The sequence below is a fragment of the Orbicella faveolata genome, unplaced genomic scaffold, assembly GCF_042242905.1.
Source record: "Orbicella faveolata isolate gen_17 unplaced genomic scaffold, um_ofav_v1 contig_48, whole genome shotgun sequence".
In the NCBI taxonomy this organism is placed as follows: domain Eukaryota; kingdom Metazoa; phylum Cnidaria; class Anthozoa; order Scleractinia; family Merulinidae; genus Orbicella; species Orbicella faveolata.
In genome coordinates, this window is record NW_028301578.1 from 10,967,501 (window position 1) to 10,985,000 (window position 17,500).

Genomic DNA, 17,500 nt, shown 5'->3' on the forward strand with positions numbered 1-17,500 from the left:
ATCTGGTGGGTAGGAAATAATCGCGTGAAAAGTAATATAACGTGTCTGTTATATACCCGGACGGTAACTTCAACGGGGGAGTGAAACTCCTCGAGCTCTACGTAGCAACACTTACCAATGGCAGGAACACCGCAGGCGTGTACCACGCTACGTTAAAGTGTATCCAGGGCTACGCTAACAACTAAACTAATAACAGCATCAAATTCTTAAATCACCCACGACCCATGACCCACGATCCACCACCGATAGAAATTTTCAAGCAAAAAAGTGAATTAGAGTTGTACCTTTCACTGTAGGAAAAACATCTAAATACAGGCATCTAATCGTTTAATTATTTCCAACAGAATGTTTATTTCCATTAAATCAATCATTATATAAACAATCTTATCAAGTATTCAATATTCTTATTAATTTCATGAAGAAGATTAGAACCTATGTAAATAATTTTGCGTAACCTGTTATTGTGATATTTTCTACTCGTCCTTTCATTCAAAGGCCTCCTTGAAACAAAGGAGAAGACATCGCCACTCGACTCATATCCTATCGCACGAAAATGACATCGTCTTTGATAAAACCTGCTCTTCTTGCATTCTTGTTCTGCCAGATATTTCAAGGTGCGTTTTTAAACGTGTTCATAAATTCGTCATTCTTAGGCTATGATTACAGTGGACTTTCCCTTTTCTTCCGCATTTCGGAAGCAACCACAATCGCAAGATTACAATTTTTTTTCTTCCTGCATTTCAATAACTATACATGTTGAAAACCTCTTACAAGTGAATGACGTTTGCATGACCAAGCGGCTGGTCGCCTAAAATTCGAACATCCTCTTCTTTTTTACACGTATATTAACGGAAAAATGAACGGGTCAGGATTGTGGTACAGCATGCCCGTAGTGAACGATAAGCATTCTGACGAGCTGATCTTCTCCAACTTTGACTACCCGCTGTATCTGCACCCCTATATGGAGCTTAGGGTCTGGTTGTGCGAAGACTTGAAGAACTGGTCTGAAAGCGATAACCAGGGTAGGGTGTGTGTTGATGTTTTCGCGTACGTTCTCGGGGACATAGGAGTAAGTGCTGGAGGGTCTCCTGGAGGAGGGACGTCACGAGCGCAGGCCCTGCTGAAAAACCTGAAAACAAGCCTGAGTAGCATCATACAGAAGAGCTGGAAGTAGACAAAAAGTAAACAGAAGAATGCATTGTTAGCATTTGCATGATTGTTAACAGGTTGTTTGTTATTGGTAGCTAGCCTAGGAAAGCTGGTGTTAAATATATAGCAACTACAAACAACTCCTGTAGTTGTTTGCTTATCTAGATTGTCTCACTCAAGACTGCGATACCTTTGCTTTTTTATCTGATTCTCAGTCTGTTTTTCTACAAAAGAGTGAGCTGCATGAACATGAATTGTTAATCGCAGGATTACCACTTACCTTGATAGCAGGGCAACCACGTACCCCTTTTACATTTTACTGACATGAAAAGGCATAAACACACGCCAAGGCAGGATGCTAACTTGAAAACCTGGAAGTTAATTTAGTCTCTGGTTTCACCGAAAGTAACGATTTCTATAATGCTTAATTAAACTACCTGTTCAAAACTTAAATTAACTTCTTGATTGTATCCTCGGTTTTGTATTATGCTTAATGAAGTTATTGCTGTCGAGTTAAGCCTCAACATATGAAAGCAATATTCCAGAATACAGGTCATGGGAAAGGGAAAAATTATCCCAATTACTGCATAGCAAATAATAATAATAATAATAATAATAATAATAATAATAATAATAGTAAACGTGGAGAAAACTTGGAAATGAAAACAACAACTGTCCCAGTGATCATTGGAGCTTTCGGGCTTGTCAAGAAGGGAACAGAAAACTACATTGGCAAGATCCCAGGCAATATCAGAATAACAGAGCTACAGAAGACCGTCCTCCTTGGAACTGCTCACATACTTAGGAGGACTCTATCCATCAAGTAATCCAGCTGACTTATGACTGCCCTAGGCTCACGGATTGAACTCGGCACCATAAGTTAAAAGCGGCAAGACTTTAAGGACTTATAATAATAATAATAATGATAATAATAATAATAATAATAATAATAATAATGATGATAATAACAATAATAATGATAATAATAACTAACAATAAGTTTATTAATGTGTCGAGATTGTTTAGCCGAGAAATAACCCTCTACTAATAAAGGACACCTACTTGAAAAGAAATTATAAAACCTAAGAATATTTTAAAAACTAGTCTATTTACAAGTTAGAAACTTAATAGTAAATAGTATATAGTAAAGAGAATTTATATTTTGACACCAGGGCTCAGAGGGTTAACTATAGCGTGTTACACTCAATTGATCCTGGATTCAAGCGCGTCTGTTGTAAAGTTGTTCTTCTTCAAACAGATGTTCCTTGGGCTTCAACGGCACCGTAAATACCTTAAACGTTCAACATCAGCATTAATACGATGGATTTACCCGAGGACCTCAACAGAAAGCAATTTATACAAAGATATTTATACAATTATGTTTTAGTATAAGGACCTGTATGCAAGGGCCTTAATACAAGGACCTCTATTGAGGACTGTATACCAGGACCATCACTCAAAGACCTTGGTACAGTTATCCTTATACAAAGAGCTTTGTACAAGTACTTTTGTATAAGGACATTTATCAAATGTGTACAAAGGCCTTTACATAAAGGTCTTCCAGTACATTCAAAGGCCTTTACATAGGGGCCTTAGAAAAGAGACCCTACCTTCTACAACGGCCTTCACTTGGGGTCCTTGAGGTAAGAAAGGTCCTTCATGAATTTGATCACATCGACATATTCTACGATCGTGTATCGTGGATTGATCCATTCATCTCTGTCTTGATGCATAAGATCAGTCGTCACCGACAGTAGTCATAAAAAATAACACTCCACGATTTAAGATCGAATAGCAATCTTGAATGGTGGAGAAAGAGGTAAATTGGCGATCTTGTATCAATTAACGATCCAAGATGGCCGAAAGGACTTGTATACGAGCCATGTATAAGCAGAAAATAGTAAAGATTTTCTGTTATATACATAACTTTGAATTTTTGATATACGTTTGATCGAAAACATAATTAAACAACTTTAGGCAGTGAAGTAACGAAATGAACGTTAGATAAGTTTATCCACTACTTTGTCATAAGCTCTTCTCGCCCTGTAGCGCATGACCATTTCTCTCTCGACAGACGAATAAAAGGGACAGGTTATAGTGAACGATTAAGTTAAGTGTTCATCAATGGATAATGTGTTTGTGTGTAAATCCCAATATATCCTTTTTGCTTTACGTTCAAACTCGAATTCACTCTAGCTTTCTTTAGTGTTTGGATCATGTTTTGTAAAAAAAAAAGCGCTCGGCCGTTTCCTGATTGTTTGTTCTAAACCCAAGCCAACAAAAAGTATGCGACGATATTTGCCTAGTATCCTCTTAGCTAGCCAATCAGGGCGCAAGCTATGTCACCAACATTTTACACTAGGGAAAAGCAAACTAAACAATCATACTGTGTTATAGCACAACACTTGAACTGCAAGCGTTGAATAAGCAGTAATTACAAGACGGTAATAATTACCTGTGCAGACAAGGCCGGTTCCACTCCAAGTTCCATTTTCTGTACATCTTCTAACCACTGAACCTTTCGCTTCAAATCCTTCATTACAAGAAAACCTGCATACGGTGCCATATAACATCCCTGTTGTACTACAGCCCAATAGTTTACTATTGGCCGGTAATGGTAACGTCGCGCACGTGACAGCTAAATAGGGAATAAATCAATAGTTTGCGTGACTGTCACATCATACTTGTGTGACGAACAGATCTGTCACACTTGTCGCGTAGAACCCCAGTGAATAATTCTCGTGCACACGCTTCAAATATTAGGCAACTGAGTAAAATAAGCTTACGGTCTAGATCTAAACGAGAAGCAACATAATCTTTAGTTTGCTCTCAGCAAGTGAACATGCTGTTAAATTAAAAGTAACCAATCGAATGTGGTTTATCGTGGTCTGTACTCTTATCGACAACGAGAACGCGTCATCACAGTGGTCAAAATGTTGTGGACTCACGAGGCGCAGCCGAGTGAGTCCGCAACCACATTAAATTCGATTTGTTTTATACCACAATATCAAAGATATCAAAAGAAATCTTTGTCAAGAATTGTTGACAGTTGAGAAAACCAGTTGAACCACCAGTTGAACCAGTTCTGCAACAGTAAAAACGTGTTGCTTAAACAAATTTAAATCCTCACTGTAACTGGATGTTTTGGCTGCTTACTTAAATAATTAAAAACATCGTAAGAAACTCGCCTGCTCTTCCATTACCGCAATGCCGAGTATAGCAGTAATACGTTCTCGGCAACTCGTAGACAAAATGTGAACCACAGTTCTTTATTCTGATATTTTGATACCGATTACAACAGTAGTTGTACCAGTGATAACAGACTCTACGAGTGACCACACCTTCGGCGATTGTAGGGTGTGCACCAGAAAGCCAAACTGGTTCGTGAGTGCCGCAGTGGTTCATGGGAACACATGTGTCCGCCATCCGATCTCCGGCAGCTCCTTGGAAACGGTACCAGCCTGGCACCAAGTCCCTATCGCATCTATAATTGCTGGCGTTGATCACTATGTGTCCTTGAGCGCGGTCTGCTTCACTCAGGACTGTGTGATTTTTACATCCATCCACTGTAAGTAAGGACACATCTATATCAGTTGGCTACAGTAACGACAAAACTGCATTTGGTAACTAAATAGTAATTACAAATACCAAAACCGAGTGAGTCACGAGTGATAAATGTACAGCACGCAGGGGAGTTAAAAAAATATATATCCGGATGAATGAGCATGGCGATTAAATCCTGGAGGAGTAACTTGCGGTGAGCTAGCTTTCCATCCAGGGGGAGAAGAGATCTATAAATAATTGTAGTCTGGGAAACCGGAGATGAACGTCGGCCTGATGGGCCACCATGTCTGAACGCAGACCTTCTCGAATCTCTAAAGCAAACAGAGTCTTATGGAAAGTGGTATTCGACAATCACCTTTTTCCAAAAGAATACAATTAAATTAACCATCAATTTAACCTGTTCCGCAACAGTAAAAACGTGTTCCCTAAACAAATTTAAATCCTTGCTGTAACTTAATGTTTTGACTGCTGACTGAAATAATTAAAAACATCCTGAGAAACTTACCTGCGCTTCCGTTACCGCAATACCGAGCGTACCAGTAATACAGCCTCGGTAACTCGTACACGAAATATCCACCACAGTTCTTTACTCTTATGTTCTCATACCAATCACAGCAGATGTATGACCAGGAAAAGCAGACTCTACGAGTGACCACACCTTCAGCGATTGTAGGGTGTGCACCAGAAAGCCAACCTGGGGCGTAAGTACCGCAATGACCTACGGGAACACATTTGTCCGCCATCCGATCTCCGGCATCTCCTTGAAAACGGTACCAACCTGGTACCAGGTCCCTATCGCGTCTATAGTTGCTGGCGTTGATCACTATGTGTCCTTGAGCGCGGTCTACTTCATTTAGGACTGTGTAATTTTTACAACCATCCACTGTAAGTAAGGACATATTAGTTGGGTACAGTAACCACAGAGCTGCATTTGGTAACTAAAGAGTTGTAACAAAAACCAAAACCGAGTGAGTCACGAGTGATAAATGTACAGCACGCCGGAGAGTTAAGTAAAATATCCGGATGAATGGGTGTGGTGACTAAATCCTGGAGGATTAACTTGCGGTGAACTAGTTTTCCATCCAGGGGGGAGTGGGGATCTATAAATAATTGTAGTCTGAAAAACCGGAGATGAACGTCGGCCTGATGGACCGCCATGTTTGCATGTAGACGTTCTTAAATGTCTAAAGCAAACACGCTACGTTCTATAGATATTTGACTTTAACCTAAGTAGCTATAGTTATTCTGGTGTGTTTTAAGGACGTTGGCGCGAAAATTTTCCAGTCGATTGATTTTTTAAGAATTTTTACTGCAGTCAGATAATGAGTTGCTTGTGTCAGAAATGCAAAAATAATTGGGGGTCACCGAATTCGTTTCAGAGATAAAGCGTGTGGAAAACTACCCTGATTTTGAAAAATTGGCGCACGTAATTCAGCATGGTCTACGGGGGTTTAAAGTTAAAAATATCGAAGTTGAGTCAACTGAGGCAAACGACCTTAGTCATATTTTGTAGAAGTGAGTCTGTTGAGGAAATAATTCCAAATGTTACCAACGTTTTCACAAATCTTAACCCTTCAAGAGGCATTTGAAACCGTTGCACAGACACACGAAGAGCTGAAAAGAACGGAATTCGACGGTACATTTTGCAGAAAATTCAAACTTTTAGTCGAGAGATTTTCTTCAATTTTTCGCTAAACGTAGAAAATCGCTAGAGAAAATGATCCATCAAAAGGGAAATAGGGGTCACAGAACGTTCAAGATCGTTAAATCCATGAAAAGCTATAGCAATGGCCATCTGCCCTATCATTGTTCATTTTATTACTCAACGTGCGCGCTCATGACGCGGCGTGTGAATTTGCGTGCGCAGTAAGGATGTACCGAAACAGTTAGCGCGAACGTCCTAAAGGTACCTTTAAAGAGGAAAAAATGAATTTCAGTAACACGCATGGTTTTTTCTTCTTTCCTGTGCAAACGGGTGTAATGTTTGCACATGGTTAATTAATTGCATTTCGTCACTGGGGATCTTAAGCAAACCACGACGGCAACGACAACGGGAACGCGAGTAGACAAAAGCCTTAAATGTTGGCTGTTCATGATTAAGAACCAGAGGATAGGAATGATTGTAATATTTTTGCTAATACGGTAAGAATTGCAAGACATGGAAGCTTCTGTAAACGCATATGTTACGTATTACCAGTAAGAGTAAGAGTCGGAGTATTTCAAAGTCACCTTGAATTTGAAATGTTAAGATGGCATTGAATCACCTCTGGAGAATGTTTTTAAACTTTGCTTGATGATTGATGGTGATGATTGCTTGATGACTGATTGTTGACTGACACACTCAAAGAAGCAAACAAAGTAAATTACCTGCGCTGCCGTTACCACAGTAACGAAGATTGCAAACAGGCGGGTTTTGTAGCTCATACACGAAGAAAGTTCCACAGTTCCTGACTCTAATATTGTTACTCCAGCGACAGCAGTTTCTTGACCAGTACCAGGAATGATAACTGTTACGGTAACAGACTCTACGAGTGACCACACCTTCAGCAACTGTCGGGTGTGCGCCATTAAGCCAACCTGGATGGTAAGTACCGCAGTGACGTATGGGAACACATTTGTCCGCCATCCGATCTCCAGCAGCTCCTTGGAAACGATACAAACCTGGTACCAGCTCATCCCTATCGCATCTATAATTGCTGGCGTTGATCACTGCGTGTCCTTGGGCGCGGTCTGCTTCACTCAGTATTGTGTAATTTTTACATCCATTCACTGTAAGTAAGGACACATCAGTTGACTACAGTAACGACAAAACTGCATTTCTTAACTAAACAGTAGTTACAAATAACAAAAACAAAAAGAGTCATGAGTGAAAATGATACAAGCGGTCATCTTGGATCGTTGCCATTGTTCAACACGGTCTGCTTCACTCAGAACTGTGTAATTTTTACACCCAGTTTACAGAGCCAGCCTTCCATCAAAGTTCCGGATTATTCCCGGGACGGGGATTGACGCTCTTGGAATTAATTGACACACCATGAATTTGAACATAATGCGTTATAATGCTTTAAAATGATTTGAATTTGCCCTCCCTCCCAAATAAGTAAGTGTACTTATAAATGTCTCGCTCGTATAGGATCGAGCCTCTCTACAACACGATACACTCTTAGCTTGAATCCTGACTTTATCGAAAGAAATCTCGCAGGCAATGAACTCCAGCAAAATTAAATTTCGTTCGTTGAGCATGGCAAATAAATTGCTTGAAAAGAGTATAAAATACTAGAGAGATATTTCACTCTTCTCAAAAGCACGTTCCTCCAAAATGAAAACGGTGCGCATTATTTTGCATGAAGCAAATTTTAAAAATTTACTTAAAGCAAATTACACATTTCCTTTTCAATTAAAGAATTTTTGTTTAGCCACTTAACGCTCACTTTTCTACAAAGAAGAATAATAATACGAGTGCATCACGGTCACGTGAACAGTAACAGACGCCAAAATGAATCTCAGAATTTATTATGAGGCAAGGCCCCATCCTAGTATCACTAGAATTTATTATTATTATTATTATTATTATTATTATTATTTATTTATTTATTTATTTATTTATTCTCCACAATCATCTGTCTTTTTTGAGGTGTTTTAATTGAGTAACTATATCATTAATATTGAATTAAATGACTGCCCCGCGGTAGCCTCGCTCGCTTTTACTTTCACGTGCGTTGAAAAATAGAGAGGCTGTCTACACTCTACATTTTCCGAGCTTAGGGCTGCCTTTTGATGAATTGTACCTCGAAATGTACCGCGCGTACCACGCACCGGAAGTAATGTTCATTGTGTTTCAACAAGTAGACAGCACCGTACCACAAGAACAAAATAACCGTTTATTTTGAAAGTCATTCTTCCCGATATATACATCATAACGAGGCCAACGTGCACCCTAGTACCGAGGCTACCAAGGTTACCTTACATAACACATTGCCTATTTTGTTGGCGTGTTAATCAATTACACCAGTCATAAAATTTTTCTAGCGACCGGTAGAGGCGAACGTGGTTAGTTAGGTTAGTGGAATCGCGAATGAAAATATCCATTTGTCGAATCGACAAATAAAAACTTCTCTTTTTTCCGGTGGAATCTTGAAGACAGTATAAGGCAACTAAACTTAGCGCAGTTGTAACCATTCACCCATAAGTATTACTTACCATTTACAGAAGACGTTATTGTTGGTTTTACTGTTGATGCTATCGTTGGTTCCACGCCGGTCTCAGTGGTTGAGATGGGTGCTGTAGTGACTTGCGATGGCTTTACTGAATGTGACACTGAATGCAATGCAGCAGTCGTAAATGATGCTGCGGTGGAGGATCCCGCATTTAATGTCTGTACCGTTACGTAAGACAATGGCACATCTATTGTGCCGCTGGGCGATACCACATTGTTTGTTTCACTTGACGATTCCAGAGTGTTTCCTGTGCTGGACGTCTCCGTACTTATTTCGCCGCTGGGCGATCCCACATTTAGTGCTGCAGCGGACGATTCCATTGGACTGAACGATGCCACACTTGGGGTAGCGGCGCTCTGACCTACAAAACCACAACAATAACAACTGGTTTTATTTACGTGATCATATATACATACAGTGTTGCAAAAGCTTTTATAGACTAAAATTAAAACAGTAATGATTATCGTGAACATCATAAGAAGGTTATGATAAAGCAATCAAGTTACATCGGTTTGATTTGAAAGAAAAATATTGCGTACATCAAAGCAAGATGAAATGAATTTTGCTAATTGAATATTAACAGAATGGACATGATGATTTCTAGCAGTCACAAGTTCGCCGATGGCTTGTAACGAAGATGATTGTTTAAAAGTCAGAACGATATCTTCTATTTAACAAATAGATTCCATGTTGCCCTGCGTTTGTTTAGTAATAGAGCATGGATGACGTCAAAATGTGGCAACAAAACAAAAGGTAACGCTCGAGGCGATAGCCGGTTGGTGTTCTTACCACATTTTGACGTCTTCTGTGATCTATTATTGAACAGAGTCACGGCAACGTAACATAGAATCTAATTGTTTTATAGAATATAGAAACAAACTGCTATCTCAAAATCTTTCACATAACTCGAAAGCCGGCCTTTGCCCACTTTGGGAAACAAGAAAATAGCAACCTGACGTAATCTATTGTCTGTACAAGATAAAGCCGCATTCCCATTGGTTGCTATGCGTAGCAAAGAATTGTTTTTGGCCTAAGAAAATCACGCCCATGTCAAACTCGCTTCTCGTGGAGTGAAAACTTACAGGGAAAGCAGAATTGAACTGCGAAATCTACAAATCTTAGAGAAAATGCTGGAAAAGTCAAGTCAGTTTTGGTCATCAGAGCAGCCCTGTGAGACGAAAAGTTTAACGTTGACTTGAATGTTGCAGGAGTTGAAAAATACGGTCAGAAAACCTACAGTTGCGGTCAACAGTGGAGGCCATTCGATTCGGGTTTTGAATGAAAGGAATTTGTGTCCTCTTTAGTTGGTGCTTCTCAAATCAGTTTGATGTAGTGTGGGAGCCACCTTATAGCTGCGACACAGTTGGCCGTGAGCTGTAGTGAGTTATACTTTGCTCGCTGCTGTGCCCTGAAACTTAAGCTTACGTGTTTATTTTAAATGACTTAAAGAAGTGATGCTTTGATGTTGCATTCCTGACATCAATCTGTATGAACAATTATTTTGAGACTGAGAAAAATTAATTTTTTAAATTAATTAATCTCATAAACATTTTGTTTATACATTTCAAGACCAATTTTGTGTTTGGCTTAGTCTCGCTCGACTGCCGAGTCAGACCGCTCGATTATTTTTTCAGAGTCCGGCATTTTCTAAGAAAGAAACGGCTTTTTCTTCCTTCGTCTGCTTCTCGTGCCTGTTCAATACCTCGACAAGACTTAAAATACAAACTATAACTTGTTTCCGTGCGAAAGCATGTAAGCTACGAAGTAAATGGAAGTGCTAAAACTCAATACTTAAACCGAGGATCGTTACGTTCGGCCCTCAATGGTAACTTTATTGAAGAGATGCCAATACAATGTTCTTGTTTTTTATCTTAGATATTGTTACCAGCGTTTATTAAATTGCAATTGTGGACTCCATAATGGCCGCTTAGGCCTAGACATTCGCAGGCAACATAGTGTAGTTGTTATGTACCTCTTTCAAATGCTTACCAACGTTGGAATATGTTGCAAAATGTGTTATGGTGCAACAGGGTGGCGAAGGTATTTTACGTTGATACATTGCGTGCGTATCCACCCAGATGTCGTGTGTTATACTGGCCCAGGAACGGCAACGTATGAATAATCATGGCAGCTATGTAAGGTGGCTCAAAACAGTTTCCAGCACTTAGATTTTGATGGGTCGTTACAACCACTCTATCACTTGCTACAACCATGGTATCAAAAGCTGCCCGATCCTTGGTGAGCACGTTATCGTAATTTTCGTGACACGGTACACTTTAAAATGGCCAACTGCACATCAAAGTCAGGCTCAAACAGAGAGCATCAAGCTGGTATTAAGACTACTTCCAGAGGCGAGAACAACTGTTTTGTCGTCAAAGACAAGTTTCCAAATGTAGAGAGAGCACCACAGCACAAATTCTCCTCTCCTCTCAATCCCAGTTTAACAACTTCTTCTCCCCCGCAGACCCCACTCACACAATTCCTTCAGTGTGCACGTGCCTAGAGAACATATTTCGGAACTAACAATGGAGGCTTACATTTGCTAAAGTGACCAGCGTTACACAACAAAATCCGGTGGGTGGGAAACAATCGCGTGAAAACATATCACGTCTTTTCAATAAACGAAAGGTAACTTCAACAGGTGTGTGGGACACTTCTTTGTAGCAACACGTAACAATAGAAGGGACACCGCGGGCCTGCACCACGCTACGTTGAAGTGTGTTCAGGGCTACGCCAATAACTAAACAGTAACTAACAACAGAATCAAATTCTTAAATCACCCACGAGTTGTACCCACCACCCACCAACCACCACCGTTAGAAATTTACGAGCAAAAAAGTGGATTAGAGTTGTGCTGCGTTGAAGTGTGTTCAGGGCTACGCTAATAACTAAACAGTAACTAACAACAGAATCAAATTCTTAAATCACCCACGAGTTGTACCCACGACCCACGAACGATAGAAATATTCGAGCAAAAAAGTGTATTAGAGTTGTGCCTTTTCTTGTGGGAAAAACATGTAAATACAAGCATCTAATTGTTTAATTCTTTCCAACAGAATGTTTATTTCCATTAAATCAATCAGATTTAATATTCTTATTAATTTCTTGAAGAAAATTAGAACCTATGCAAATATTTTTGCGTAACCGATTGTGACATTTCTACTCGTCCTCGCATTCAAAGGCCTCCTTGAAACAAAGGAGAAGACATCGCCAGTCGACCCATGTTCCATCACACGAAAATGACATCGTCTTTGATAAAACCTGCATGCTCTTCTTGCATTCTTGTTTTACCAGGTATTTCAAGGTGCGTTTTTAAATGTGTTCATAAATTCGTCATTCTATCATTACAGTGGACTTTGTCTTTTCCTCAAAGTTTCGTAAGCAATCACAATTGCAAGATATCAATTTTTTTCTTCATTCACTACAATAACTATATGTCTTAAAAACCTCTTAAAAGTGAGTAAGGTTTGCATCAAAAAAACGGATGGTTGCATAAAATTCAAAATCTCTTCTACTTTTCTGTACGTAAATCAACGTAAAAAATACAGTCCAACATTTCTTGTCAAGAGATTATATATTTGCAGTTGGAACGCTTTCCTATATTAGGTAAAAGCCTCATTTCCTTGGCTGAAGGGTTTTTTATTAATAAAGCGATCATTTCTTTGCGTTTTCTACTGCACAGGAACACAAAACGTGCATTTTCCTTTCGATATAAGGAATCCCTTTTTAGTTAATCTTCTTAAGTAGTAACAGCCCTAGTTTATTGACGGTTTAATATTACTTCTTTGTGAGTCTTCTATCTAGAGAAGCTGAAAAGATTTCAACTGCTAATTGAAAATGTTCAAAATTTTAACTTTGAGCTGAAAAAAAAAATGACTCAAATAGCTGATAGTTGAGAAGTGGGCTAAAATTTTAAGTGATAGCTGAGAATAGCCGAACATCAAATAACTGAGATTCCATCGCTATCTTAAGACTCTCTTTTCAATTTGGAGAAAAAATTCGAGTTCCAAATGAGCTTTGAACCAACTACCCATCGTAATCCAGCCAAACGCTCTAACCACTGAGCTGCTGGAGACTCTATGGTAAGCAAGGGTGAAATGTGAGTCTTTGACTAGAACCGCATCGCGCCTTTTTTTTTTCAGTCTGGTTTTTTTTTCCGAGTTGATGTTGTTTCTACATTTAAAGTTCCTTATAATATTCACTTTAGAGGGTGTTTGGTTGCATCTTTGAGATTCCTCAATGTGACTGCGCGATGCAGTTACTGAGTTCATGAGTGCCAGGTCATCATTTGGCTGTGTGACCGCACGATGCGGTTCCAGTCAAAGACCCACATTTCATCCTTGTTCATCATAGAGGCTCCAGTAGCTCAGTGGTTAGAGCGTCGGGCTAGATCACGGAGTGTCGTGGGTTCAAATCCCATCTGGAACTCGGATATTTTTCCGAGTTAATGTTATTTCTACATTTAAAATTCTTGATCTACTCTTCACTCTGAAAGTAATTTTGTAGATCAGGAAAATTCTTTACGATATTGTGGCATAGTTTATTTAATAAGTTCTGATTGTTGTTTGAATTTTCCTAAAGGCGAAGCTGCTTGGTATCAAATCAGCTATGGTCACCATCCCGTATGCTTCGAGGCCAGAAACAACCGTCCAGGTCACGTGATATACCGAGGTGCGCAAGGCATGCTAGTCGGTGCCCTGAAGCTGCGAGGTGAGGTGCGTCTCTGACGTCGCCTATAACAGCCGCTGGGGTTGCCATGGTTACAGCTCCTTTAAGGCATACCCTTTGAACGTCATCATAACCGACAGACACGACAACGTGATATTTCCCCTGCAGCAGTTTATAAAGCATGGATCAGGATTGTGGTACACCATGCCCGTAGTAGACGATAAGCCTTCTGACGAGCTGGTCTTCTCCAACTTTGACTACCTGCTGTATCTGCATCCATATATGGAGCTTAGGGTCTGGTTCGGTGAACACTTGAAGAACTGGTCCGAAAGCGATAACCAGGGATGGGTGTGTGTTGATGTTTTCGCTTACGTCATCGGGGACATAAGAGCGAATGCTGGAGGATCTCCCGGAGGAGGGACCTCACGAGCGCAAGCCCTGCTGAAAAACCTGAAAGCGAGCCTGAGTAGCATCATGCAGAAGAACTGGAAGTAAACACAAAGTAAACAGAAGAATACGTTGTTAGCATGTGCATGATTGTAAACAGCTATTGTTATTTGAAAAGCTAGTGTAAAATAAAAAGCTTGTCAAAGCATCCCCTTGTAGTTTTTTCGGTTATATAGATTATATTACTCACTAAACTGCCTCCTTCGTTGAAAACTAACTCAAGACTGCTATAGGTTTGCTTTTTATCAGATTATCAGTCTGCTGTTCTTTAAAACAATGCGCTGCATGACTAATGAATTGCTGATCACAGGGTAACCACTTATCTTGATCACAGGATTACCGCTTATCTTGATCACAGGTTTACCACTTACCATGATCACAGGATTACCACTTACTTGACCACAGGCTAGTTATCTTCACAGGATTACCATTTACCTCCGCCAGTAGAAGTCTACTACCTACGTTCTATCCTCACATGATTCCTTAACCACTCCCTCGCCCCTTCCTCCCTAAGTCCCAACCTAAGGGTCATCAAAACTGTATTTCTCATTACATTGTACCAACATGGAAAGGCATAAACATGAAAAGCCTGGAGCTAACTCCAAAACCCAACCGTGTATTTAGCCTCTAGTCTCACATTGAAAACAACCGATTTCTATAACACTTATTGAACTACTTACACAAAACCTAAATTACTGTATTACTATTGTATTATGTACATCGAAGATCTTGTTGTCGAATTGATCACCATCGTATGAAATGATGTTTTTCAGAATACAGGTCATGGGAAAAGGAAAAGCTATTCCAATTAATTAGTGCATAACACGTATGCTTAGAATAGTAAGGAGAATTTGCATTTTGACACATATGGCTCAAAGCGTGTTGTACTCAATTGATCACAGGGAGCCCTCACATCCGTTTAGAATATGAATAAAAGATTAACCCACCTTTATCGCGCGTGTTTTGTGTTTTGTGACGGCCATTTCGAATTTTTAATACGCGGTCTGCTAGTGTGAAGTCTGGAACCGAAATTATGAAGGTCTGGGACGGGCGGAAATTCTCGGAGGATACGATCGCTCACCGAGCGATTTCCATAATTTCGGGTCCAGACCTCGTACTAGCAGACCGCGCGCGTATTAAAAATTCAAAATGGCCGCCACAAAACACAAAACACGCGCGATAAAGGTAGGTTAATCTTTTATTCATATTCTAAACGGAAGTGAGGGCTCCCAGTGATTGATCTTGGATTCAGGCGCCCCTGTCGGTCGAAAAGGTGTCCTTCTTCAAATAGATGCTCCTTGGGCCTCAACAGCACCGCAAATACCTTAAAATATTCAACATCAACATTAATACCATGGATTTACCCAAGGACCTCAACAGAAAGCATTTTACACAACGATTTTTATAGAATTACGTTTTAGTATAAGGATCTGTATACAAGGGCCTTGATACTAGGACCTCTATTAATGAATGTATACAAGGACCATCAAACAAGGTCCTTGGTACAGTTATCCTTATACAAGGAGCTTTGTCTAAGTACTTTTGTATGAGGGCATTTATTCGACGTGTGTACTAAGGTCTTTATTTAAGGACCTCCAGTGTATTCAAAGGCCTTTATATAAGTCCTATATAAAAGAGACCCTTCCTTATACAAGGGCCTTCACATGGGGTCCTTGATATAAGAAAGACCTTCATGGATTTGATCACATGGACATATTCTACGATCGTGTATCGATTGATCCATGCATCTCTGCCTTGATGCATAAGATCACTCGTCACCACCTGTAGTCATAAGAAATAACACTCCACAATTTAAGATCGAATAACAATCTTCTATATGTGGCAAAAGTGATAAATTGACGATCTTGTATCGATCAATAATCCAAGATGGCCAAAAGGATGTGCATACCATATACAAGCAGAAACTTGTAAATATTTTCTGCATATATTCATAACGTTGATTTTTTTTATATACGTCGATCAAAACCAAAACAACTTTAGGCAGTCAATTAGAGAAAGGGACGTTGAGATAATCTTCAGGGCACTTCATTGTGATAAGCAATTCTCGCCCTGTAGCGAATGGCCATTTTCCTCTCGATGGACAAAGAAAAGACGGATGGCTATTTGTGTACGGTAAACGCGTATGCTCATCAAAGAATAATGAGTTAGTGTGTAAATTTTAGTTTTTTACCCCAATTGGTGCTAATCTCGCAATCTGATTTGCTAATTTGCCGTTGTCGATGAGAATCCAGACGACGCTGCTCGCGTCAATGTGTCACGCTCCTGGTCAGGCTCTGAAAAATCATTTTCTTTGACGTTGATATTGTGGTAAAAAAAAAAATCGAATGTGGTTTAGCGTTGTCTGTACTCTTATCGACAGTGATATGCGTCATTACAGTAGTCAAAATTTCTTGTGAACTCACTCGGCTGCGCCTCGTGAGTCCACAACATTTTGACCACTGTGATGACGCATATCTTTGTCGATAAGAGTACAGACAACGCTAAACCACATTCGATTTCTTAAACTGTACGCTAAAACTCGAGATTTTCCCAAATTTGGCTCAAGTATTGGGATTTCGTTTTGTGAACAATACGCGACCGTTTCCTATTTTGTGTCCAAAACCAAGCCATTAAAAAAGTATGCAACGATATTTATATGGCCTTGTGTACAACGACCGGCATGGCTAATCAGTGCGCGAGTTATCACGTTCAAACTCGAGTTCTGTAAAACATTTTTCAGTGTTTGGATCACTTTTCGGCCGTTTCCAATTTTTTGGTCTAAAACTAAGCCAATAAAAAGTATGCGACGCTATTTACGTAACCTCGTGTAAAACGACTGGCCTAACTAGCCAATTAGAGCGCGAGTTATATCACCAACATTTTGCAGCAATGAATAGAAAACTAACCAATCATAATTTGTTATAGAACACCATTGAAAGGTTGAATAGGCAGTAATGACAAGAAAGTAATAATTACCTGTGCAGACAAGGTCGGTTCCACTCCAAGTTCCATTTTCTGTACATCTTCTAACCACTGAACCTTTCGCTTCAAATCCTTCCTTACAGGAAAACCTGCATACGGTGTTGTATAACATCTCTATTGTATTGCATCCTAATAGCTCGCCATTGGTTGGTGGTGATAACTTCGAGCAAGTGACAGCTAAAAATAAGATAAACAACGTGGATGGTCTGCGAGACAGCAGTAACATGAAACAATTTGGTGTTGATGACATGGCGGAACCAGTTACATCCTGTAAAACGGCTAGCGTAATCCGCGCTACTGTCGATTAAAATGCTAGAATAACTTCTCCAATAACTGGCTTTGAACCTCAGTTTAAGGAGATTTATACTTCGGCTTGGTCAGTAAAATATAGCCTTATGACTTTAACGTCCAACAAAATGACCATAAAGCAGATTTTCATGTATCTTTTCATGTATCTCTTCTATTATTATTCG

At 39.7% G+C, this 17,500-nt stretch overlaps 2 protein-coding genes, 1 long non-coding RNA gene and 1 pseudogene across 3 annotated transcripts in view; 1 reads left to right on the top strand and 3 right to left on the bottom strand.

Annotated features, from left to right (window-relative positions):
- Positions 1-326: 326 nt before the first annotated feature.
- On the bottom strand, positions 327-3,723 carry LOC149096507 (uncharacterized). Its single transcript, XR_016204437.1, has 2 exons — positions 3,605-3,723; positions 327-2,440 (listed from the first exon to the last, which is right to left on the bottom strand). It is a non-coding gene; the product is annotated as an uncharacterized LOC149096507 (long non-coding RNA).
- LOC149096508 (uncharacterized) lies at positions 327-10,192 on the bottom strand. The gene is made up of 5 exons (XM_089280910.1): positions 10,168-10,192; positions 8,914-9,291; positions 7,081-7,482; positions 5,219-5,596; positions 327-4,715 (listed from the first exon to the last, which is right to left on the bottom strand). Exons 1-5 carry the CDS (start codon positions 10,190-10,192, stop codon positions 4,306-4,308), a joined length of 1,593 nt encoding a protein of 530 aa, XP_089137036.1. The 3' UTR covers positions 327-4,305.
- A 3,045-nt stretch (positions 10,193-13,237) lies between these two features.
- On the top strand, positions 13,238-14,191 carry LOC149096509 (uncharacterized; annotated as a pseudogene).
- Positions 14,192-15,023: 832 nt separating this feature from the next.
- LOC149096510 (uncharacterized) overlaps positions 15,024-17,500 on the bottom strand; it is a 21,733-nt gene continuing 19,256 nt past the window's right edge. Inside the window, exon 8 of the mRNA XM_089280749.1 lies at positions 15,024-17,204. Within this exon, the coding sequence (XP_089136875.1) occupies positions 16,891-17,204 (314 nt within the window). The 3' untranslated portion in view covers positions 15,024-16,890. The remainder of the gene's footprint in view (positions 17,205-17,500) is intronic.